At 47.9% G+C, this 24,483-nt stretch overlaps 1 protein-coding gene across 2 annotated transcripts in view; it reads right to left on the reverse strand.

The window, feature by feature from the left end:
- Positions 1 to 22,338, reverse strand: part of NEDD4L (NEDD4 like E3 ubiquitin protein ligase) — a 331,454-nt gene extending 309,116 nt beyond the window's left edge. Inside the window, exon 1 of one of the 2 annotated variants that reach the window (XM_028102915.2) lies at positions 22,213 to 22,338. In XM_028102915.2, the coding sequence (XP_027958716.1) occupies positions 22,213 to 22,260 (48 nt within the window). In that variant the 5' untranslated portion in view covers positions 22,261 to 22,338. Of the gene's footprint in view, positions 1 to 6,942; positions 7,489 to 22,212 lie in introns of those variants that run through there. The other variant, XM_028102916.2, reaches the window with a different exon arrangement.
- Between the last annotated feature and the right edge of the window lie 2,145 nt (positions 22,339 to 24,483).

Here is a 24,483-nt window from a genome sequence, read left to right on the forward strand (position 1 = left end):
GGAGCAGGCCTTTTAGGGAGCTCCAAAATTCTGTTCTGCCCCATCCAGTGGCTCCTAGACTGCTGGTTTTCACAATTACCATACTTGCAAGGCTGTCACCTTTCAAGGCCACAAAGCAGCTGGGGCAATGGGGGGGGGGGGGAATTAACACACGTTAAAACACCACTGTTCCCACTGAGGTTCACTATTCCTACAGAGAGACCTCATTGTTTTTCTTGAACAAGTAGTCCCCAAACAGTTGCACGTCTTTAGTGAAGTTCTGAAAAAGTTGGTATTGTTAGCTTTTGCCATTGTTCTCAATGCATTTATGACATACATGTTTAGAGGCCCTTACTCTTCCCATTCTGGAATTCTAGAGCCCTTCTCTTATTTTTGCATGAAATCTTAGTGGGGTATTTACCATCATTTAAAACTCGGTATTACTGTGTCACCCAGCATTACAACATTAACACTTCCTATTTGTGTTCTGAGATACTGCTACTTTAAAAGTATGAGCAAGAAAGATGTGGAAAATTTGTAATCACTGCCTTCTATCCAGCCAAACTTTCTTCCCGGGGAATCCCTAGCATCAACCACTTCCTAACACTCAGCTTAGGAGGAAAGAGAAAAATGATTAGAATCTTAGAGTACTTTTAATAATATTTTCCCACACTGTTAAATCTATATCAACTTCAACTTCTGAGAGTCAGTTCCAGGCAAGATGTCCCCCAGTGCAAGTCTAACACTGCTGAGCCTTAACAATTGTGCTCCTCATGCTGTTAACACTTGCTGAGGAAGGGCATAAGGAGATCATCATAATTCCTGATAAACCATTCAAGAGAAGAGTATGTAACAAGGAGCTAGAGAGGAACACAACCTTTTCAAAACTGACAATGGTTTGTCAATGTCAATGGTTTCTCCTACCAACAGGGCATTCCCATCACTTCAGGGCCAAACCTGGTCCAAAGCCATTCACCTCATTGACCTCTCTTAAGTGTCTACCTTTCTTGTCTACCTTTCTTGGATGAGTAATGGGAAAAAAAGAAAAAAAGTGGGGAGTGGACATTTTCCCTTGTAGGTTTCCTTTCAGTCTCCAGTACAGCAATGCTAAGGGAATGCGTAACACCTAACACCTAACCCCAAGACAGTAAGGGGATGTGTTGACCTTTATCTCCTTTATCGCTCATCAGAATCGTATTTACTTGGTTCCTCACCTAGCTCCTCCACTTTGCAAGTTAACAATCCTTTCTCTCTCTGCAGAGCCTACAAACAAATCAGCATTAAGGACAGCAACAGGGATGCTTCTGTTCTTTGTGTTTAAGAATTGTGCAGCCCTGTTGCCAAACAGTGCAATCCCACTTTGCCCTTCAGGAAGTTCCACCCCCTGGGTCCAATCCCCCACCTTGACGCAGACCACCTGCACTTCCCCTGCTGCCGCCACCAGCTGTCTCCTAGAATCCTCCCACTCCTAGGTCACCTCACTTCACCTCCGATCTGCATCACACTCAACGGCTCCACTGGGATGCAAATTAGGTATTAGAAAGGACAATATATGTGGCCAGTCACAAAAGCACTGCAAGTATTGCAAAGTCCTCAGAGAGCCACTCTTCTTACTTCCTAGCTTAGGCTCAATTTCTTAGCTAAAAGGCCTGCACAGAGCTGTGCAGTGATACCGGGATTTTCTCTCATTTTCCCTTTATGGTCGCTCTTCACGGCCCGCGGTCACCGTGATATCAGATGCACTCATACACCCTCAAAATCGAGTTTGAACACATGCACGCGTGATAGGTGAATTCGGACTTTCATCCAGACCTGTTTTAAGCTAGGACTAAACACTGCTTGATCCAAACCATAAGCCAGCACCGTGAGTCTCCACACCAATTTGCTTCCACGGAGCTTGGCTTGGTGGTGCCAAATCCTCCCTCATTCCGCTGCTGTTCTTTCTTGGCAGAAACTGAAAACGCATTTAACTTCACTGTAAAAGAAAGGGCCTTTAAAAAGCTTACATTGGTGAGCCTATCAAGGATCACTGAAAGATGACAAATTCTGAATCCACTGTGGGTGTATAGGAGGGATCTAAGTTTAGAAACCTCACAAAAATCAACCCAATCCCCAAACGACCGTGCAGCATTCGAGGAGAAAGTGCTCGCTCAGCCAGTTACTGAATTTCCTAGTGCCTAGAAATCAATGTCCCAAATAAAGCCCGAAACCACCTAACTTCTATGAAAACAGAGGCTTCAAAACAGGATTTACAAAAGGCATCCAAAAATACCTTATAACAGGAAACAACTGAAGTGATGGGGGGGAATGGTAGAATGGGGGGGGAATGGGGGGGATGAAGGGGGAGCGGGGGGGATGGGTCTGTATTTCTACTGCATGAAAATTCAGTAGTTTCTGCTTTTACTTTTGTTAAAGATTTATACGAACTTTCTTTCCTGATACTAACTCTACAAGATATGCATCTTAAAGAATATGGCCGGTTCCTTCTGAATCCAGCATGAGTAACTGTGGCATGCCATTCTAGCCACCCTGGGACTCTTAACACTTATTTCAACAGAAAGTCCTCATTCGACACCTTCTCAGTCCTTCTCTACTGGAAGAGTTGCCAAGAGAGCCCAGATTCCGTTACATCCAACACCCGGAGTGGTGGGCAGGTATGCTTTCCCAGGGGATAAATTTAATTTCCAGAAACAGCTTCAAAGCCAGCCATAGTGACTAAGACAAGTGTTCAATCCAGTTAAGAGCATTTTAATGAGGTGTTACTGTAAGGCAATGAGGCTAATGGGGACAGTAACCTGGCTGAAAAAGCAGTTTTGACAGAATAAGGATTACCGAGAAATTCACTGACCTTCAGTTACCCTCCCCAAGAACCCACCTTGAATGGCAATGCTCATTCGGATGGGCAGTATCCAGTTGATCTGTTAAGGAAATGTTCCTTATGTTATGGTCATCCCTGATTAAAAGCAAAGGGGGAGGAATTATTTTAAGGCAAGAATACCAAAGCTATTCAGGAACCGTGTGCAAGTCTGTGTAGCCGAGGCCCCAGCTACACGCTGTGCAGGGCACAGAGACCCGAGCTCTGCCATGCTAGGGACTTCAGAGCCAATCACTGATTTTTCGTTGCCCTGAAAAAGAAAAATCCAACAAAAGCATTTACTATTTGGAAAATCGGCAAGCTCATCTGACGGGTGACAGGGGAAAAAGGGAAAGGGCTGCTAAGGAAAGGAAAGAGGAGACTGAATGAATTGTTATTTTTAATTATTATTTATTCATGAGAGAGAGAGAAGGAGAGGCAGAGGGAGAAGCAGACTCCCCGTGGAGCAGGGAGTCTGACTCAGGACTCGATCCCAGGACCCCGGGATCACGACGCAAACCAAAGGCAGATGTTCAACCAACTGAACCACCCAGGCACCCCTGAATTGTGTTATTTTACCAGGGGAATTTTCAAACTGTCTTTTAAAAGTAAAGGCAAGATCTGTGCAAGATCAAACAGCAACAATGCTTAAGATGTGTGAGATCTAATTGACAATATATTGCTGAGGCCGGGTGAGAATCCCCCACATTCTGACCCCTCACAGCTGTGTAACAGCAGAGTCAAGAGACAGAATACATCAGCTTCCCAAAGAGGCTCCGCCACTCACCATCATTCTGGAATCCCCTCCCTACTGGATCGACTAGAGAGCAGGGACCACAACTTGCACAGGAAGCCTCAGGCAATGACCTTCATACATTAATACAAGCACATTCTAGGTCATCTACATGGCCACCTCATGTCACTGGGTACTCCCACTGATTTCTGGAGATTCCACTGGCACTTGTATTCATGGTCAAGATGGAAGCAGTACTTCCCTGGGTCTCCAGCTAACAAGACTTCAAGTCAAAGACACCTTCATGCTCCAGCACATAGTACAGTAGAAAACAGAAGTAAAGGAGAACAGAATTAAACGATGGACCACCCCCCCCCCACAACTCCCCGCACGTGGTAGGTCAGGAAAGGAAAACTTGTCCTAGCAGCTAGTGCTTCCTGAGCATAGATATGATAGCTGTGGTTTTAGCAAAACAGCATCACCTGTCACATTAAAATCATAGTTCAGGGGCACCTGGGTGGCTCAGTCATTAAGCGGCTCCCTTCAGCTCAGGTCATGGTCCCAGGGTCCTGGGATCGAGCCGCACATCGGGCTCCCTGCTCTGCGGGAAGCCTGCTTCCTCCTCTGCCACTCCCCCTGCTTGTGTTCCTGTTCTCGCTGTGCCTATGTCAAATAAATAAATAAAATCTTTAAAAAAATACAATAAAATAAAATCATAGTTCAACTGAATTAGGTTGGGAATTAGATTTGTAATGAATCTGCACATTGGTTTTAGTGATCATTATGGTGATACATGCACTATAAACATGTTAATTCCTTTTATGTTTAGACATATTTTAAGACATTATAATAAAAAATAAATTTAAGGCCACACGTGGTGTCCCCACTAATGTTTTCTCTCTAAAGGAGGTCTACTCTATAAAAGCTTTAAAAAAATACTGTATCAAGTTGCCTGTGGTCTTCTCACCCCAAAAAGGAAACGAGATTAATTTGTTCTTCCCAAGGCAAGCAATATAGAATAAGGTCTTCCTCACTGGGAAATCTTGGGGCAGAAGAAAGCTCAACCCAATCAGTTAAGCACTGAATAATATTAACATTAATATAGTGAATAAACATTTGTTACGTTTGTTATGTTGATGGTTATGCCCCAATATAGAGACAACTTTACTAGAGTTCGTTTCACAGATCATGCCTTCAGTTTATCAAAACTACCTACTACTACTTTTGAGTTATGCTTATGAACCTAAACAAGGGATCTGAAACGCAGAAACTACACGAGTTCAATGCTGAATGTGGTCTAATCCAGGCTAGCGACCACTAACACCAAGATGGAAGCAAACAATGAAGTTTTAGGTCCTCCTTGTCTCATTTTCATCCTGATTTTGTATCCATCTGTGCCATAATGAAAACATGAACTCTCCCAACAGAAACCTTTGTGGCTCTGCTGTTGGTTTGCCAAACTCCTCGGTACTCCCTGAGCATCAACTTTCTAGCAGAGCTGACAACAGATTAGCAGGTGCAGCAAACAGGACTCCCCCAAAGCACTGGCCGGACTAAAGAACCCCATCTGTTTCAGGACAACAGATCCAATGGGTGAAAGACAGAAACTGCATGCTCACCAAATGGTCCCAGCAGCCCAAGCACCAGGACACCGTGTGGCCAGCAAAAAATAAGACTACACAACACAAAGACTGTTTTAAACAGACAAATCATGCCCATAGAAGTTCCTATCCCAATTTCAGTGGGGCAGCCTCCTTCACCTCACCATCCAAGACTAGATCCTAAAATATGTAACTTTGAAAATATCAGTAATAGGATATCATGGACAGTTCAACTATGAGAACTTGGTCCCAAAGCTCTAATCTCACGAGCTATCAAGGAAGGCTGCTAGTACATCCAAAATCTGCCCAGGAGCTGGATAATAATTCGAAAACCCATTAGAAAATTAGCAACTGTATCCTGAGCTACCAAAAGCTGTCTGGTCATTTTAGACCACACTAAAACAAACCGATTCTCAAAAGGGCTCCTTACCTCTGGCAAATCAATGTATTTTTACATTTATCTCTAAATCCAGAGCAGTCCTATGGGATCTTCCAAATTCCCCTCTTCATGCCATCTCTTCCTAAAGGGATACTTAGTAATTAAATTACTAAGAGGGGCCTGCAATAGTTCATATGCACAAGGAATAAACAGGGTTTGGAATGAAAATTTCTGCATTTTTGGTTATCATAAATTAACAGTAGTATTTTTAAAGGAAAAGATAGTATGTGTTCCCATATTTAGACCTGCAGGGGGACGCCAACGTCTAAATGATCATATTTCTGTGAAATCCTCACTGTAAGACCTTCAGGATTGGAAAATGCAGAGCTATTCGATCCTATGCAGAGCTGAGTATAAATAACCACCTTCCTTCCTGCCTCCTCCAGTCTGGAGCCAACGCTACAGAAAAAGAACCTCACGGTCTGACGAGCCTCTTCCTCTGCAGCAATGTGAGGAAGAAGAGCAGCAGGGAGAACTGAGAAGACATGTCTGGATTCTGACATGGGTTCAAATGCCGACTCTGGCACTTACTAGCAGCTCCCTGGCTTTGAACCTGTTCCCCACTAAGCCTTGGTTTTCTCACTGGAAAAATGTGAAAGATGGAATTTATAACGTCTCATGATTGGTTCACGGGTTAAGTTAGATAGCTACGTAAAACTGATACATATACTGGAGTGGGATTGCTCAACCTTGGCACTACTGGCATTCGGGGCCAGGTATTTCTTCGTTGTCAGGGATGCCCTGTGCCTTGCAGGATGTTTAACAGCATCCCCTGCCTCTAACCCACTAGACTCCAGTAGCACCTCCCAAGTTTGTGACAACCAACAATGTCTCCAGGCATAGCCAAATGTTGGAGGGGGTTATGTCCCCCAGTTTAGAACCTTTATACTAGGTATTTAATAAATGCAGGTTTCGGGGCACCTGGGTGGCTCAGCTGGTTAAGCATCTGCCTTTGGCTCAGGTCATGATCTCAGGATCCTGGGATCGAGCCCCACATTGGGCTCTACACTCAGACTCAGGGAAGTCTGCTCAAGGATTCTCCCTCCGTTCCTCCCTCCACTCACACACAGGCTCTAAAATAAATACATCTTTAAAAAATAATAGTAATAAGAAAAAATAGATGTAGGTTTCTCCCTTCCTCCCATTAATGTAGCCCCCGGAAACAAGAAAGGTGGGTGATTATTCTACAGTCCTTTTTTCTCATCTCATCAGCCAGTCATCAATCCAGTGCCACCTGCATCCTAAATACCTCCTGCATTTATCCCCCTTGCTGGTTCCTACAGTCATCACCACCCTCTGTACCTGGCCAGCTGCATGACCACCCACCATTACTCACCTCACATCCACTCTCCCCTTGCTGCATGGTGAGCACCAAAAAAGCACAATCAACACCGGTTTCCCAAAGTCCCTCAGAGGATGGGGACCCAGTTCCTCAACGAGGTCCACACAGCCACTTCTTCTCTGCCTTTCCATCTGGCCACGAGGGCCTCTGCGGTGCCCTCCTCCCCATCCCTGAAGAACTGCCCTGAGACCCCGTGGCGTGGTGGTTCCACCCACGGTCCTGGGAGCCAGACTGCCCGGATTCAAGTCCTGGCTCTGCCAGCTACCGGCTCTGTGATGCTCTGAGCAAGTCAATTAACATCTCTGTGCCACAGTTTCTCACCCTGACCCGGTATGACGGAGCCAGGAGGACCCACCTCAAAGAGCTGATGTAATGATTAGGTGAGTCCGTTTTTATAAGACCTTAATATCTGCACCTCGCATGTGGGAAGTGCTCAAATTTTAGCTGTTCACTTATTTTCATCTAAAACTCAGCTCAGAAGCTCACTTTGTGAAACTGGACACCCTGGCTGGCTTCTCCACCTATCTTCATGCCCCAGACCCCAAAGCAACGTCCTGTACCAGATGTTTCTGCTGCTTCACGGCCACCACGTGCGATCGCGGTCTTGGGCGGAGCTCAAACACATCACAACACTTCCCGGAAGCCAGAACTGCATGCCCCCCCCCCCCCCCCCCCCCCCCCCCCCCCGGCTACCTCCGTCCCCAGCACAACATCAGGCCCGGGAGGTGTGCACTCCAGCCAAGACCCTTGCAGATCAGACAATCTCATCAGATCAGCTCTTCCCCCGCCCCCAAAAAAAAGAGAGAGAGAGAGAGAAAGTCCTTTTTAAGATCTTTTTGAATCCTAAGTTGTTCATGCCATAGAGATTATCCCTTTTTTCTCGTCTATTCCATGACCTAGAATTTAGGAGGGGAAGGAGAAGACGTAAGAGTAAAATCCGAACTGGACAGACACACCTATTGCCTCTCCAAGCCCCAAGGAGGCAAATACATTCAACAGAAGGGCACAGACTCGCCTTTGATCCTCTGACACACCCTGGGTTTTATTTTCCACAGATTCTTAAAAGGGCAAAGAAACGGTTGAAGCTGTCATTGTCCATACCAAAGCACCTGCTTGAAATGCCATTTTGCAGACTCCAGGCAGAATTCAGCCTGCCTGGCAAAGAAAGGCGTGGTCCTTGTTGCCTGGGCGTTAAAATCACAATAATAATAAAACTAAGCAGTTGCTCCTTCAACAGGGACATTATGGAATCTGGACTTGCCAACCCACCTCAACCTGTCCAAGAAAGGGCATTCCCGTCCCTTCCTGCAATTATTAACCTTTTTGTGTATTAAGACCAGCCTCATTCTAACAAGACTAAAGTTACTTTAAAATATAAGCCTATAAAAGCATTTCAAAGAGGGCAATGGGAGAGAGAAGGTCGAGGACACCAGGAAGTGTACTGTGGCTATCGACCACGAATTAGAAGGGTAATTCCCAAGCTTGACATTCCATCTGAAAGGTGAAAAATCTCTCTCAATTCTCCTCTGTGCAGACTTAAAATTCTGGGTTGTGATTCCATTCAGGAGACATGAACTAGGTGTGCATCGTGTGGCACTGGCTGCCACCAGGCTGGTTCCCAGAGCCCAGCAAGGCCATGCCAGCTCTGCATGTTTGGTGCCGACTCAGTGCTCCGTGCCCTTCCAGCTGTAGGGAAACTCACACCCATGACCCCCGTCCACCATCATCTGGCCTTCACTAGGCAGGAGGAGGTCAGCACTGACGTACTGGCGTTTCACCTCCTTGGCCTGAGGCAGATGAAGGGTCACCTATGCCAAGAGAACCAGAGATGGTTTCGAATGCAGGCCCAGAAACCCCACAGCGATGATCACACCAAGCTCACTGTGTAGGCAGATCCCCTCACTGCACCAATTTCTCCCTCTCCGCACACAAATACACTCTGGGGTCTCCCAACTTCAGAAAACATCCTCCAGGACCCATTCCTTGCTCTCCAGCGCCACAGGTCTCCACTCATGTTCATAGCGAAATTCCTCCCCAGAGCCGCCTCCAGTCCCCACCTGTGTCTGCTCCCCTCCCAGGGCATCCATTCTCACCCCTCCTAGCACAGCTTTCAGCCGGGCCACCAACGTGTGCGCCCCAGGCCCCCCAGCACTTGGCCCCCACAGCACCAGGCGCACTGGCCGGTCCCACCCCAATGGCCACCCTCCTTGCCCAGGGCCTCCACCTGCATCCTCACCTTCCCGAGTCCCAAGCCTTAAGTGTCAACTAGACACCAGGCGCTCCAACGTCCCATCCCCGGCCCGAGGGCTCCACTGGCTTCTAGACACTCATATCCCCCTGCCTGTGGGCATCACCCCGACACTTCATAGCTCTATCACTTTTAGCCTCATCGACACAGACCTGCTGATCTCCCGATTTCCCCCCCCACCCACACACACACACACCGGCTGCCGTGCCCCGGCCTGGATCCCAGCTTGCCACACCTCCTCGTAGACCAGTACCACAGTTCCCTGACTGGCCTCCCTGCTTTCACTCCTGCCCCACCCCCAACAACCCCTTCTCCAGAGTCGCTTCAAGTCACAAGTCAGAACCCACTACTCCCCTGCCAGAAACCCTCCAACCCGGCTTCCCACCACACTGAGGAAACCCCAGCCCTCCACACTGGCTGTCAAGGCCATTCCTGATCTGTCCCCTGTCCCCCTCTCTGACCCCACTGCCTGCGAGGCCCCCCATGCTCCAGCCACTCTGGTTTTCCTTCTGTTCCTCCTGCTCATTTTCATCTTGGGGCCTTCACGTTTGCTCTTTCCCCATCTGGAACATTCTGTCTCCAAACCTCAAGTAGCTGGCAACACCTCATTCGGGCTCAGCTCAATCCCTATCATATCCCCTATTATACTGCAGGCCCCTGGACCTGTAGCACTTGGGGGGGGGGGGCACTCAGCCCCCATCGAGGACACAAAAACATGTCATAGCCCCTCCCTGATGCAGGGATGGCAACAGCTCAACACACACACACCGCATCGCCTCACTACTGCGAACACTCATTTAACATTTATAATGGGCCCGATTCATGCTTAGCGGGGTCTTCTTTGTGAGGGGGAGATGCTGTGCTGCCCAGCATCTGAAAACAATTCTTATGTCTGGGGATACCCCACAGTGTGACTTCTGGTGGGAGGCCAGGCCTACCTCCCCCAACAGAAACCAAACATTTCAGAAAGGAGGAACAAAGCCCTCCTACCCCTCCCCTGGCAGCAAGGGTTGCTGGCACATGACCGAGACTGGCCAAGGCCTCCGAGAGGCAGGATGCAGGACAGAAGTGGTGCAGCAGGCCCGAGACTGCTCTCCTTACAAAAGCCTGCTTTCAAGACTGGCCCTTGGCTGGTGTCTGGGAACTCGAATGGTCAACGGTTCCTTCCACAGACAGAAAATGTTCCCTAAATGAGAAGTGTGCCTCACTGGGCCCAGAGACTGTGCCAACCACGTGGTTCATGCTGAACACTGACTCCCCTTCCCGGAGTCTGGAATGGTCGTACGTGCTGGACAGAAGGTGCTTACAGGAGCAGGCCCTGATAAAATCCCTGGCACGGAGTCTCTAGGAGCTTCCCCGATGGACGACATTGCACACACATGGGCACAACCGCCACTGGAGGAATTAAGCGCATCCCGTGTGCCGCCCCTCGGAGAGACTCCCGGAAGCTCAGAACCTGGCTTCCTCTGGATCTCACTACGTGCAGCTTTTCTTTAGATTTTGCTCGGTATCCTATCACTGTAATAAACCGTAACTGTGAGTACAACCATTTCTGGGTCTGGTGAGTCCTCCTCTCGAATCACCGAACCCGAGTGGTTGTGAGGACTGCCAACACGGGTAAGAAAGAAGACAGGTGGTGCGGCCCCCGTGACACAGCCTCCGGAGCCAGACGTGCAGCGGGGGTGTGGGCGGCACTCAGTGGCAGGGAGCCAGGGTTCTCTGGCCATGATCTGGGGTGCCCAGCCTCCCCTGGCCCCTGACTGCTATCTAGGCCTGGGTCTCTAGTTTGACAGGTACTTCTGTGCTATCCAAAATGCCTTCAATTAAATCCCTTTCTGCTTAAACTCATCAGAATTGGTCAGTGTTGCTCGCAATCAAGAGCCCTAACTACAACAGATTTTGTGTAAAATAAGGGCTATAAATAAAATTGGAATGGCTGAGTCAGGGGGCAGGTAGGGGGTCCTGTGGGTCCCAAAGCCCCAGTCTGGGGAAGTTGGCCCTTCTGAATGGGCAGAGCAAAGGCAGAGTGGATTCAAGTGCCTGGATGGCTATTGGACCCAAACTGTGTGCCGATCATTCAAGGCTCCTTTCAAACTGCCCGGAGGTAGAAGCCCTAGGAATGAACAGGGCATGGAGACCAGTCACTAAGACAAAGAAATTCCCAGAACCAAAGACCTCATCTAGATAAGGTCACTGGCTGTTCTTACCAGCCCAAGGAATTGACTAGAAGCAAACAAACTCAGACACTAAGTTTTCACAGGAGCAATCCTGCTGCCAAACATTCAGATCAGAGGACACTAGCCTGTGGCTGTTCAACCCCAGACACACAACCCTAAAGCCCCAAACTCACACCCAGCAGGACCCAAGAAGGGGCAGTCTGCCAGTGTTGGCCCCAGCCAGGTGCAGCTGCAGAGGACAGGGACTACAGGAGGGTCTCACACTGGGCCTAATCCAGCAAAGCCAGAAGCTGCCAGACTAGCTGACCAGCCAGGGACTCCTTGCTAGTCCTGATCCACCAGCTACCACACTGAGTTTTCTTATTTTTCCCCTCTCCAAGTGGGAGGTTTATTGTAGCATGCTACTCTTTCTTCACAGTTGTAGGTTGATGTTTGGGGGACCACACCTATTCAGCCATAAGTCACTAGACCATTAAAAAAAAAAAAAAAAAAAACAACTCCTTTCAAGTGTTAGAGAAGGGGCAGTGTATCGCCCAGAGATCCTTGCAATACTTAAATGAATTATTTGGGTTGCCTCCTTAGAGAAAGGGAGCATGTGATCTCACAGAGCCATGGGTATTTCTAAGGTGTACACAACTGAAAGTGGATGAATTATCCAGCAGGTGGAATGTAGGGTCATCATGGACTTCACCTCAGCTCAAGGGATAAACCCTTAGAACACTAAAGGTAATTCCATCCCCTCCTTGCCATTAGCTGGCTGAGAGATAAGCAGATCGAAACTTCCTTGGTCAATGGGACACAAGAGATTGCCTGGGTGTTTCTGGAAATGAAATTTCTTTAATCTTAAAGAGAAAGACACAGGAAGCCATTCCCTTTGCTCTGCAAGTAGGAAAAAAGAACGAGGCTCTGGTTACCACTGGCAGCCACCTGAGGACCCATAGGTCTCTGAAAAGGGCTAGACTTTAAACAATGGGGTAAAGAATGGAACTTGATTCCTTAATGACATCACTGAGCTGGCACAGGTCCTTACTGTCCAGGTGGGCGCTTAACAGACACAAAACTGAGCGAGAGATAATGTTCATCTCCATGACAACTGTCAATAATCTGCCATAATACACAAAATGAGATTGGCCAACTCAAGCACCACAGTTCTGTGAACGGGAACTTACTGTCAGGCTGTAAGCAGGAAGGAGGGAGTGTGGTATGAGTGCAAGGAGCCTAGCGCCACATTAAACACACTGGAAGATGCGTCCTTAGGTCAGAAATATTAAAAGCAGTGGGGGTTGGGGGAGACACAAAGAGTCAAGTGTCAGATGACACATAATGTTACATCTGTCAACTGCACCCTTTTGTTCGGGAAGGGACCACCATGAAACGTACTCGGACGTACTGATACTGGATGGACATTACAAGTCTGCCCCAAGGCCAAACGAAGAGCAGCTTCCAGATACTTAGATATTTGCACAGATGATGAAAGCCGTGCACAAGTTCCATTCTGACACCTAAAACGATTCAGGGCTGCACCAAGGTGCGAAGGCAAAACCCAAGGACACAAAAAGAGAAACAGATTTCAGTTTTTGTTTTTTACAGTGCACACAAAAAATTTCAGAGAACATAAAATGCTACTAAAGATTTAAATTATTTCTATGCAACTGTAACACACAGAAGGATGAAAATACAAATTTGAAGTGCCCATGGTGGAGAAAACAAAACCTCTGTTCTACAAGCTCCAAGTGAAAAGAAGTCTAATTTCCCAGTCACTGTTTGAAAAGTGTCCCATCCTTCACCTATCCCTCCACTTCCCACGTTGGTGGGGAGCTCCTCAAAAGCACGAGTGGCAATGCGACGACCTTGACATCCTTAAACACAGAGCACACAGCAGGCCCTCGATGAACATATGTTCAACTGAACACACACTATCAGTATTCTGAGCAAGTGCTCTCATTTTTACCCAAAGCCTGAAGTACTACAAGCATTTGGGAGGTTTCTTTCTATCTTACTTTGAAACTTACTTTTATATTAAGAAAAACTTCCCTGTAGAAAAATGTAAGAAAAATATAAAAAGGCAATGAAAATCACACCTGAAATCCCTTTGCTCAAAGATAACCGCCATCGACATCCTGGGATACATCTCCACTCATTTTTCCCTATGCATAAATACTTTTAGCACAATGAGATTGTACTGCACCCACTATTTTGTAACCGACTTTTTCCAGTTAGACGAGTGGCCTCTCCACGTTATTAAATACTCCCCAATACCTCCCCTGCCCTGCCAGCCACCCCCATTACTGCAGGATGCTCTTCTCTACCTCACTTCTCAAAGAAGCAAAGGAAAAGCTCTTAGCCCAAGCTCAACGTGTTCTCTTTCACTAGTAACAGCCAGGGAAATGAAGACATCTCCTCCAAAGGCAGGTGGTATGGCACATACCAATTTCTCAATTATCAGCATCAACATACTCTAGAACTCAAATATCAACACAGGGTTCAGCCCCTCCAGACAGAGCTTAAGTCAAGTGCCACATTCATGTATCCTCTGGAGTTATTAACAAATGGGGAAGATGTGCAGTCGGTTCAAAGTTGAGAAACGACCTGCCTGCCGTTCTGCTCACATCCAATTATCACACCCCAGACACGGAGCACCAAGGGGACTGGAGGAGGGTAAAAGGAAGCAAACGGATTCTCAGTTTTGCTTCTTCTTTAAACCTCACACTCCTTCCCCTTTCCAACCCAAACTGCCAAAGATGAAGTTGGCACTAGGCTAACACTCGAAGATGAATCACTTATTAACTGAGAGGGGGGAGAAATGGAGACTTAGAGGAAAAAAAGCAAGCAAGCACAGGTTTTCAACAGACTTTGGTTCTAAAGGTAGTTGGCAGATTTGAGAGTAAGTATGTGGAGCTTTTAATTCCATGAGATACACACTGAGCGCTTACTAAGCAAATTCTCTAAATAGCTTAGGCTTGCTTTTGTTTTGTGGGGATGCGGATGGGGGTGGGGGGGGGGGAGAGACACCAGACCAAAATAACTTCCAGTATTTAAAAAAAACAAGACATACACGTGTAAGTAAAACTAACCCATTCAACAAACATCTTCGTTTAAAAAGGAAAAATCCAACATCAAAAAAAATCAAAAAACAAAAAGGAAAAATCAAAAGATCTTTATCTTCTCCATTACCTCTGACCCAAGCCTGTCTCCACTAGAGTCCTCATTCCTGTGACTTCTAACACAGTTGCCAAAACATCCATGAACATTCGAAATCCTATAGATCCCTGAACAAAACTAAGTTTGCATTTCGAGACATTAATCCGTAACAGATGTGCCACAGAGGCGGTTCGGTGGGACTTCCCGCCAGATATAAACGTGCTGGCGATGTGCCACAGAGGCGGTTTGGTGGGACTTCCCGCCAGATATAAACGTGCTGGCGATCTTCCCCAAGGGCGATGCTCTCCCCCTGTGAAGTCCGGCCTCACAGCGCGCTCTGAAAGGCACACTACAAAACACGATCCACAGCTGCATCCAGGAGAGCGAGGAGAGCCAGGCCTTCAATGCAGCTGGAAAGTGCAAACTGGGCTGAGGCCAGACCAAGACTCACAGGCACAACACAGCCCCTGTCGCTGCACCACAGGGTCCCCCGCTGGGGTCCGCTGGAGGTGGCCAGTCATGCGCAGAGGCAGAAGGAGCACATGGCCTCCGCCCGGCCGACAGAAGATGGACAGTGCCTGAGCCACTCATGCAATCCATCCAAACTTCACTCCAGTGTGCCCGGGACACCTCGGTGCACCGGAGTGCAGACACACTGCAGGCGATGGGACACGACCCTGACCAGCCATGGCCAGTCCATCCCCTCGGTGGGACCACGATCCCTACAAGCCCTTCCAAGTTCCATCTTGGATTTCACATCGCAGCATCTTACACTAAAACAGTCACTTTTCGGGGACCTGGGTGGCTCAGTCGGTTAAGCATCCGACTCTCGGTTTCAGCTCAGGTCATGATCTCAGGGTCCTGGGATCGAGTCCTGCATTGGGCCCCCTGCTCAGCGGGGAGCCTGCTTCTCCCTCTCCCTCTGCCCCTCCCCCTGCTTGTGTCTTGCTCTTTCAAATACATAAGATCTTTCTTAAAAAGATTCTTAAAAGGGGCGCCTGGGTGGCTCAGTCGTTGGGCATCTGCCTTCGGCTCAGGTCATGGTCCCAGGGTCCTGGGATCGAGCCCCGCGTGGGGCTCCCTGCTCAGCGGGGAGCCTGCTTCTCCCTCTCCCACTCGCCCTGCTTGGGTTCTCTCTCTCGCTGTGTCTCTCTGTCAAATAAATAAATAAAATCTTTAAAAAAAATTCTTAAAAAACAAAGTCACTTTTCAATGGCCCCTTTTTCTTGGTGAATAGGAGGTATAAAAATACGAACTCTCTCAGTGGATGCCTGCCTGCCAAGAAGTCACCCAACACTGAATTTGATGACAGCAAGGGAATTAGATAGTCTCAACCATTAAACTTGGCAAGTTCTGAATCAATACAGGACTTTGGAGTCTGGGACAAAAAGTCGATTAGAGGGTCAGATTTAAGCTAGTTACCCCAGATACGCTAATGGAATATAGCTTTCCACACCTAAAGGTATTATTACAGTAATAGCTGGCTTTCAGGCCACTCGGGTTCAGAACAAATCATTACAACTCTAACAAGGTCCTATGTGTTCATGAAATATGTGTCCCAGATCTTTACACCGCTGGTTTTCTCTCTGCAGAACCTGAGCCACAGTCTTACCTCAAGAATCAAGAAGTTCTCCAGCAATCAAATACTTGAGAATGGTGATAATTATTCCTCCTCAAAGTCAATGACAATTCCAAACAGTCCATACAGAACTAGCATTTTCTTTTTTTTTTTTTTTTTAAGAAGTCCCTCTGCACCCAAGAACAAAGGACGTGACCGTGGTTCTCAAAGGAACTTTTCTGTGTGTGTGTTTGTGGGGGGTTTCCCCCCAGATCCAAATGCCCGTTCCTCTTCCAAATTTAGTATGCCCTGGATAAAAGGGTATTTCTTGATACTGCTCGCAGTGACAATCACCTTAGGTGTTTTTACTAAACAAATTTTTTTAGTTTGTAGGAAAACATTGGTTTCTAAATCGTTTCTTTATCTTCATCGCTAAATTTGGCTCACTTCTATATTCCACCAACAGGCAACTCCCAAAGGAGAGTAGCATCATGAAACAGTACAAACATTGCCACCTATAGTCAGAAAGTGAGATCTGTTTGTTTATATAGGGTGACCTGGAAGAAAAACAATACAAGAACAGAAAGTAACATCTGGCCACCCTTCTCATAGCCTTCATCAATCCTACTATCCTAATACTTATTTTCATCATTATTCATATATTATTTTGATCCTCTTTAACATTGATGATCAAAAGTAGTTTGCTTTATTGCCAATTACATAGATCACTAAGCCAAAAACACTTCAAAGACCTACAACATCAAAACACCCGAAAACTCTTAAGTTAAAATCTCATTTTACTGCTATTCATCTAGAACCCAAAATTCAAGGGCACCAATAAAATCTGTTCAAATAGACCTTTTAACTCAAAATAAAAATGTTAAGATGATCTCAATCTGTCAAAGAGAAACTGATTTATTTCTTTCACCAGTCACATACTACCACGCTTCTCTGTTGTTTAAGAAACTGCTGGATGCAGGAAGGCAAGTCAACTAGCAATGGGCATGAAGTTTCTTCCCTGACAGTGAGTGCGGACGCAATTTAACAGGAACTCAAAAAGCACTGCTGCAATGTGTGACACCATTCCCTAACGTCAGGGATTTCTTCCTGGAGACGTCTCCTAAATATACGGCAAGCATTTTGATGCTCCCGATATCACAAAACAACTTTGCAAGGAAGTTTCCTGGAGATGTGGGTCCTTGCTGCACTGAGGAGATGGCCAAGTACCATGCACCCTCTTCTTAAACTGTGTTCTGCTACGGTGAAGAAACCAGGAGGGTCTAGGGATTCCCGTTTTGCCACAGTCCTCACTCCTTTGAACAAAATTATTTTTATTCCCTGAGTTAAGGAAACTGCTTTTCAGGAATGAGGTAATTTAAAGCCTTCTGACTTAAACTGAAAATAAATTGTCAGTTTCTGCAACTGCCATAGAACCCTTGAAGAAAATAAAAATCTAATGAGAGTAGAACTTTAAGACAATACATTATATTTGTCGGTTTATAAAATTGCTTTTAAATGTCACAATAAAACCTAGGCCCTTTTAGGGTTTTTCTTCAGTCTTAGCCATCACAATGCAGACTGTTAACTCGAACACGCTCGTGTCCTAGGCATAAAGCACACCAACCAGCACAGCTAGGCTTGATTAAAGCAACTGGAGCTGGAACAAACGGGCAAAGCTTTATCTCCCTCTACAAAACTGCTGTTCAGCCATCCACCTTTAGTCCAGACAATATCTTATTTCCAAAAGCAATCCTGTGATCGTTTGTGCACAGCAACAAAGATGGCATGCAGGGTTTCAAGTAATCTCTCGAAAACACAGACCACTTCCAAAAAATTAACCCTGAGTTACTTACAGATGGCTATTCAGGTGGCCTAGCTCGTAGGCTCTCTGTGTCTTCTCTGCCAAGGCCCAGTTAAGAGCATTTCCCTGATGTGACCCCTTTTCTCAGAAATCTGACCAGCAACTGACTTGAAAGCGTTGAATGACTAACCTACTGAAACTGACAGCCCAGGGTTATCTCACATTTCTCATGAGAGTCAGGAATTCTAAAACATCCTGAAATAAGGATGCTTCATAAAACTAATGGTATATCATAATGTGACACCAACTGTTTTGTCTTAGCAGTACATAAAATAATGGTGCATCTTCAAGTTGACAGCATCTTAAAGAAAATATACCTATGCCAACAGTTAAACCTTACAGGTTTGTTATGGAGTAAAAGGAACCCTAAAACAATAAGGAGTAGTGGGGATGCTAGCAAATACAGCACTGCTACCACATCTCCAGGGCCACCTACATGGACCCACCAACTGTGCCAGGTGAGAATGGAGCCCCAATGAGGTCAGATCTTTGCCATTTTCTGTAAAAATTCCCAAGCTTTAAAACACACTGGAGACCATACTAATAAGCAAGCTTCCTGGTCAGTTCAGAACTAGAAGTCTTTGGTTTACAACTTCTGATGTTCATCTCCATTGCAAATCAACCTCAACAACCTAACTATGAAAACCTTTCAAGATACTTGGAAGAGAGGAAGAATGCTAAAAACTAGGGCTGTGCAATCAACAAAAGAAGTTCAAATCCTGACTCCATAACTTCCTGTGTGTCTTTATGCAGGTCACTTAACATCTCTGAGCCTCCAGTCCTCATCTGTAAATCTTAGCACCCCTTGGGGGGGGGGGAGGTTCATGAGGATTAAATGAGACTGAAAGTACATAAAGCCTTAAAGGTGCTAGGTGCAGCACAGACAATATGAAACATTAGCCAACTATTCTTGTTTGTATAAAACACAGAGGGAGGGTGTCAAAGTACTATCCCACGTCAGCCTGGCCTTCATTTCTATGCCATCTGCCTCACTGTAACCACCCAAAACCTGCCACATCTAATAAGCAAGCTGTCGTTCAGACTTTAGTGTTTCACCCAGAAATCTTTTCCATGAAATATACCTTCCTAAGACGTTGTAATAAAAGACTTCGAGAGGTTAACAGTTTATATTCCCAAGTAAACTGCCAAAAAGTGCTACACATTGCCAAAAAAAATAAAATAAATAAAAACAAAAAGCAAAACAAAAAACTGCCAAGGAACCAAGCCAGATGCAGCAACGAGTCCAACTGTTCTGATTCCAAACCAAATCTGACGCTGGGCCCTGCATCACAAGTTTTGCTAATTTGCTAATCTCTCAACACCAAAGTCCTTCATCTGATGGCAATTTTCAAATTTGGTTTCCCTAAGGTGACCTGATTTAAATCAGTAAATATGAACTCTACCTCTCGAGGAACCTCAGCCAGAAAGACACTAAAATCAACAGTCCACGCACTCACACAAGTGAAGTCCGTATTTAACCCCTTTCATTCTATAAGCTAGAGGGACCGAGGGAGCAAGGTCCTCTGGTCTTGGCATCCCACAGCAATGCTTCATCACCAGCAATACTTACAGCGAAAGAAATCCTTCTGAGATGGGACAGGACACTAAGTGCACTCCAAACACACAAGGCTTTCCATCAACTTCCAAAGAAAATACAAACTAACTTTTAAGAACTGTGCTACGTATGGACACCTATTTTGCTAAGAGATGTGTAAGATAACTCTTATGTAGCCATCAAACTATCTTCAGGTGTGATGTTCCCCAGCACACCAAGCGTGTAAACTGAAGTGCACTCATATTTAACACGCCTTGGAAAATCAACCCTGCCATTGGTTTCATCAGACTGCCTGCCGTAGGCCTGGTTCATTTGTTTTCTTACACTGACTGATTCAGGGGGACAAAACAAGCTGTGCAAATTCAACGATTTGTTAATATTCTACGAAGGCATTCTGATTTTCCAAAGGCTAACCTGACGGCATGAAACCTCCCATAAAAAGCAAATACCATAGAAATGTGAAGTCATCAAAACAGCCCTGCCTTATTTTTTTTCACTGGGAGAAGCTGAAAAAAGACAACAGATGCCGACTTGTCTTTTGTAATGTAATGTGCTGGGGAACTCAACAGTACCAGCAACATTGCCATCACTCATCAAGAAAATGTCTTCATCACCTCCTGCTGTTCCCTACACAGCCCCAACACCCTTCTACCAACATACAGGAGTGAACCCATTCACACACACACACCCCCCAATTCTGTGTATATTCCATCCTTCACTTTCACACTGGACACCAGTTAAGAAGATCTGAGTTAACTCATCTAAAAAGGCAAGATGTATGCTAGGTAGATGGTGACACTGGATATAAATGTAAACAAAGAATAAACAACAGGGACATGCATTGGACTCATTTATCCCGTTGAATTTCCCAAAACACTGTTAACATCTTTTTCTTCAGCATGCTATTAACAATCATACAATTTAGAACAAGAGAGACCAGAGATGAAGCGCAGCTGTCTCCCCCCACAATACCTCAAAAGCCCTTTGTTTAGGAATGTCTGTATCTCAGCACCTTTCTAAGAGCTCACTGCCTGCCATCTACCGCTGCTAATTAAATGGAGAAGTACAGAATGAAAGGGAAAGCTCCTCAAAGTGTAGAAGAGCCTGGGAGAGGAGAACCCCCTGGGTGAAAGAAAAATGATGCTTTTCACCCATCCCCAGGTAACTGCACCAAAAAGGGAAATTATTTTACACGAGCACAGCATGGCAAAGTAATCAAAAACGTAAATCACACATTATTTGCATTGTGATCATTCTTTGATAAACTACATACCACAGCAAGCCTTACCTAGCCCTGTGAAGAAAAAGTCATACCCCCAAACACTCTCCCCACCCCAAGATAACTATTCCATTACACACTTACAAAGCACGCGCGCGCACACACACACACCCCATACCAGAGCAGCAAAGCTGGTGAGAGAGAAGCCATAACGTGGGCAGGTCTAGATAATAGCCTCTCCACTAACCCCGCCCCCAACACCAGAGAAAGAGGGGACCTCAGAAAAGAAAGGAAAGGAAGAAAGAGAAAGCCAGAAATCCTCGAATCTCCAGGCATCAACTTTTCATGAAATGCACAACCAGGATAGGAAATACCTCCCTGCTGAGTAATGCTTCATGGGTTGTAAATTCACCTCTCGAAAGGGGAGCCAGACCTGAGCTCTCACCCCGCCAGATGGCAAACCCCTCCTACCTGCTCCATCCAGCCTGCCGGTCACGCCGCGCCAGCGACAGGCCTCCCACCCCCCTTTTTGGCACAGCAACACACCAATAAGAGCCGAGCGTAGCTGAGGATCGTTTCCAAAGGGGGGAGTGGGAAACCGCGAGGAGAGAGTGAGGGTAAAAACAAAGCTCTTTGCACTCAAACCGACAGCCTTGGGGGCGTGGCTTATTTGATTTGCTCTATTAGTAAAGACGATCAATTGAGCTTTTGTCTCCACCTCACCTACCCGGGATGTGCCGGGCTCGGAATCCTTGGGAGGGGAAATAAAAAAAAAAAAAAAAAAAAGGCAGGGCTGCAAGCTTCCTCCAAGTTTCCAGTAGCACCTGCCACCAAGCTGGCCGTCTTCCCTCACGAAAAAGACCCCGAGATCCACACTCCTGGTTTCGGCTCTGCAAGCCAGAGCGACAGACACACCCAGCTCGAGCGTCTTGCCCACTCCCACCGGGATAAGCACACACTCATCAGAGCACTTGCTGACACTATCACCGGAAAGTTCCGGGGGGAGGGGGGTGAGAACAATTCAGGTTCCTCCGCGGCCCCGGGCCCCCCCGCCCGGCGCGGGCCCCCAGCCGAGACCCAGACGTGACACACATCATGGACTCCCAGGCTGCAAGGGCGAGAGGCGGAAAGTTGCCCAACAGTCCGGGAGACGCGGCTGGGAGAGGAGGGGGAACAGGGGGCCAGAGAGGAGCACGCGCCCTCCTCCCACCCCCAAGGCGGAGAAGCGGCCGAGCGAACCCCGGCTCGAAGAGCGTCGCGCCGCTTTATTTACAAACAATGCATTCCGTGGAGGGCTGGGGAGCGGGGGGACGCGAGCGCGGGGCGATGGGCCCGAGCACACCCCCCCGCCCCCAGCCGGGCCCCGCCGCCCCGCGCCCCGCGTTTGCGGTTCCGCCGCAGGCGCGGGGAACGCGTACCCCGGGGGGCGGCCCAGTCCCCACCCCCTGCTGGCGCAGGACTGGGACTCCCCGGGGAGTCCCAGGCGGGAAAGGGGCGCCGCTCACCTCGTCTTCCGAAAGTCCGTAGACCGGCTCCCCGAGCCCGGTCGCCATGGAGCCGGCGCCCCGCGCGGGCTCCGAGGCTCTCCCGGGCGGCTGGGCTGCGGCGCGGGCGGCCGGTCTTCTCTCCTCCTGCGCGCCCGGCCTGCGCGCGTCCCGCCGGAGAGCCGCCGGACGCCGGCAGGTGAGGGAAGCCCGAGCGCGCCCCGGCCGCTCCCTGCGCCGCTTCCTCCCGGAAGGCTGCGGGGCCGTGCGGGCTGGCGGTGCTGAGAGCGTGCCGTGCGGCGGGCGGCGGCGCGGAGCCCGCCGGGCTTTCCCTCCCCGCTAGCCCGGCGGCCGCTCTCCGCCCCTCTCGGAGCCTGCTCTCGGATCTCCGGAACCCGGCTCGCCCGCCCCCTCGCTCGCTCCCTGCGGCCCCCGCTCTCTCCGCCCCGTCCTCCGCCTCCTCCCACCCGGCGCCCAGAGGGGACCCTCCCCGCCTCGCTGGGGCGGGCACACGCGCCCCCCAAGCCAATCACAGGCCCGCCTGGGGGGGCGGGCGGCGGGCTGAGGGGTGGCTGGGTTCTGCCCCCACGCCCACCCCGCCCCCAGGCCTTCCGAGCCGCGCTCGGGGGCTCACCCGGCCTCGGGGCTGCTCCGCCCGGGGTTGGGAGCGAAAGGAGGGTTGCGGGTGCGGGCTTGGCCTTCCGAGCTGACCCACCCTCCCCTTCTAGCTTTCCCTCTGTTTGGGGGAAGGGGCGGCCTGGGCAATTGGGGGGGGGGGTTGTTGAGGGCATTTTCCCCAAGGGGGAAAAAAAAACACAAAACCCGCTCAGTTCATTCCTCTTCTCCATGGTCTTTCTACCCAGAGCCCTAAGCTCGTCGTAACTGTTAATGGGGGAAACGTGGATGTTTCGAGACCCCTTTAAATTCTTGGCAACCCCAGCCAGCCGGAACGCTGTCAGGTCCCTGGGGCCGATCCGCCCTGCCCGGCCGCCTGCCGGGGAGAGGCTGCCCCGGTGTGGCCGCGAGTCGCCACTGCCTGTGTCAACCTTACAGGGCACAAAACCAACACGGCGCCCGCTCTGGGTACACACCCACCCACTCGGAAACCGACAGCCTTGTTCTTTGAATAAAAGGCAGCTCATTTGTGAGCCGCAAGGTGAAATATCAAACTCAAGTTTAAGGTTATCCTCTGCATATGCAAACCCTTAAGACGTCTTATTAGGCACCGCAGGATTCTTCCCACATTCCAGCTACTCTTCTTTAGCAAGCGGTTCATTTTCATCCTTCAGATTTATAGGAACGCCAGAGACTACTCGAAATAAGTGAAAGAAATTCATCACTCGACTTTTTCCAAGAAGCCTTTCCTTAAATAGATGGTAAATGCAGTTGCGAGTTTTGGGGGGTTTTTTTTGTTGTTTTTGCCTTTTTTTTTTAAGCAGAACATGCCATTTTCCTTTGAAAAGAAACCTCAGAATGCCTACTTGGGATTAACAGGGTGCTTTTACAATTTTTCAAGTAAGAAAGGAGAACTCAAGTGATCCGTAAGTATCTTTATGCCTGTTGCCAGCTACTTTACTAAAATATCTGCTGTAGGCCCTGCTAGATCGTTTTCAAAAGAAAGTGGGCACACCCAACCTAACTGAAATTCTCCTTTGCTTCCCCATGACATTACAGTGGCTTAACACAATCTGCTCTGCGTCTGATGGGTTTCCTTTCAAGGCTTAACCCCATGGAGTCAGCACTGTACTCAGAAGCCTTCTTGTCTACCAACGGTGGGCCATTAAATCAATAGTACTTAGATGCCAGAAAAGCCTGACTGAGAAAAAAAAAATTAACCTTTAACCGGTCTCCCTCTTCATTCTTTCCAGGCCAAAGTTTTTCCACCCTTTCAGACCTAGATTCTTTTTGATAAATAAAAGGTTCTCTAACATACACACCTGTGCACACACACACACACACACACACCAATTGCGACTCCTATAGGTTTCACTACTTCTTTACCCTAGCTAGCCAGGCCTTTGTCAAGCTTCGTACCCTTTATGGGGGAGGGGGGACAATAATTGATTTTAAAATTTTCTAATAGAGAATTGTAATTTCTAGTTACATAGGACACCCTTCCTACATCCTGGAGGTACATAGTCCCAGGCTTTATCTCTGGGGGAAGCTGTAATTTTGCAGGAAATGTAGAGGTGTGTCATACTTCCTCTCATCCTGTCTTCATCGGTCGTGCTCCCGTGCCCTCACCCCAACAGCCTGCATCTCTGGCACTCTTGGGTCACATCCTTGGCTTTC

The sequence above is a fragment of the Eumetopias jubatus genome, unplaced genomic scaffold (assembly GCF_037043125.1).
Source record: "Eumetopias jubatus isolate StellerSeaLion01/CBP00866 unplaced genomic scaffold, mEumJub1_p1.0 scaffold_16, whole genome shotgun sequence".
Lineage (NCBI taxonomy): Eukaryota > Metazoa > Chordata > Mammalia > Carnivora > Otariidae > Eumetopias > Eumetopias jubatus.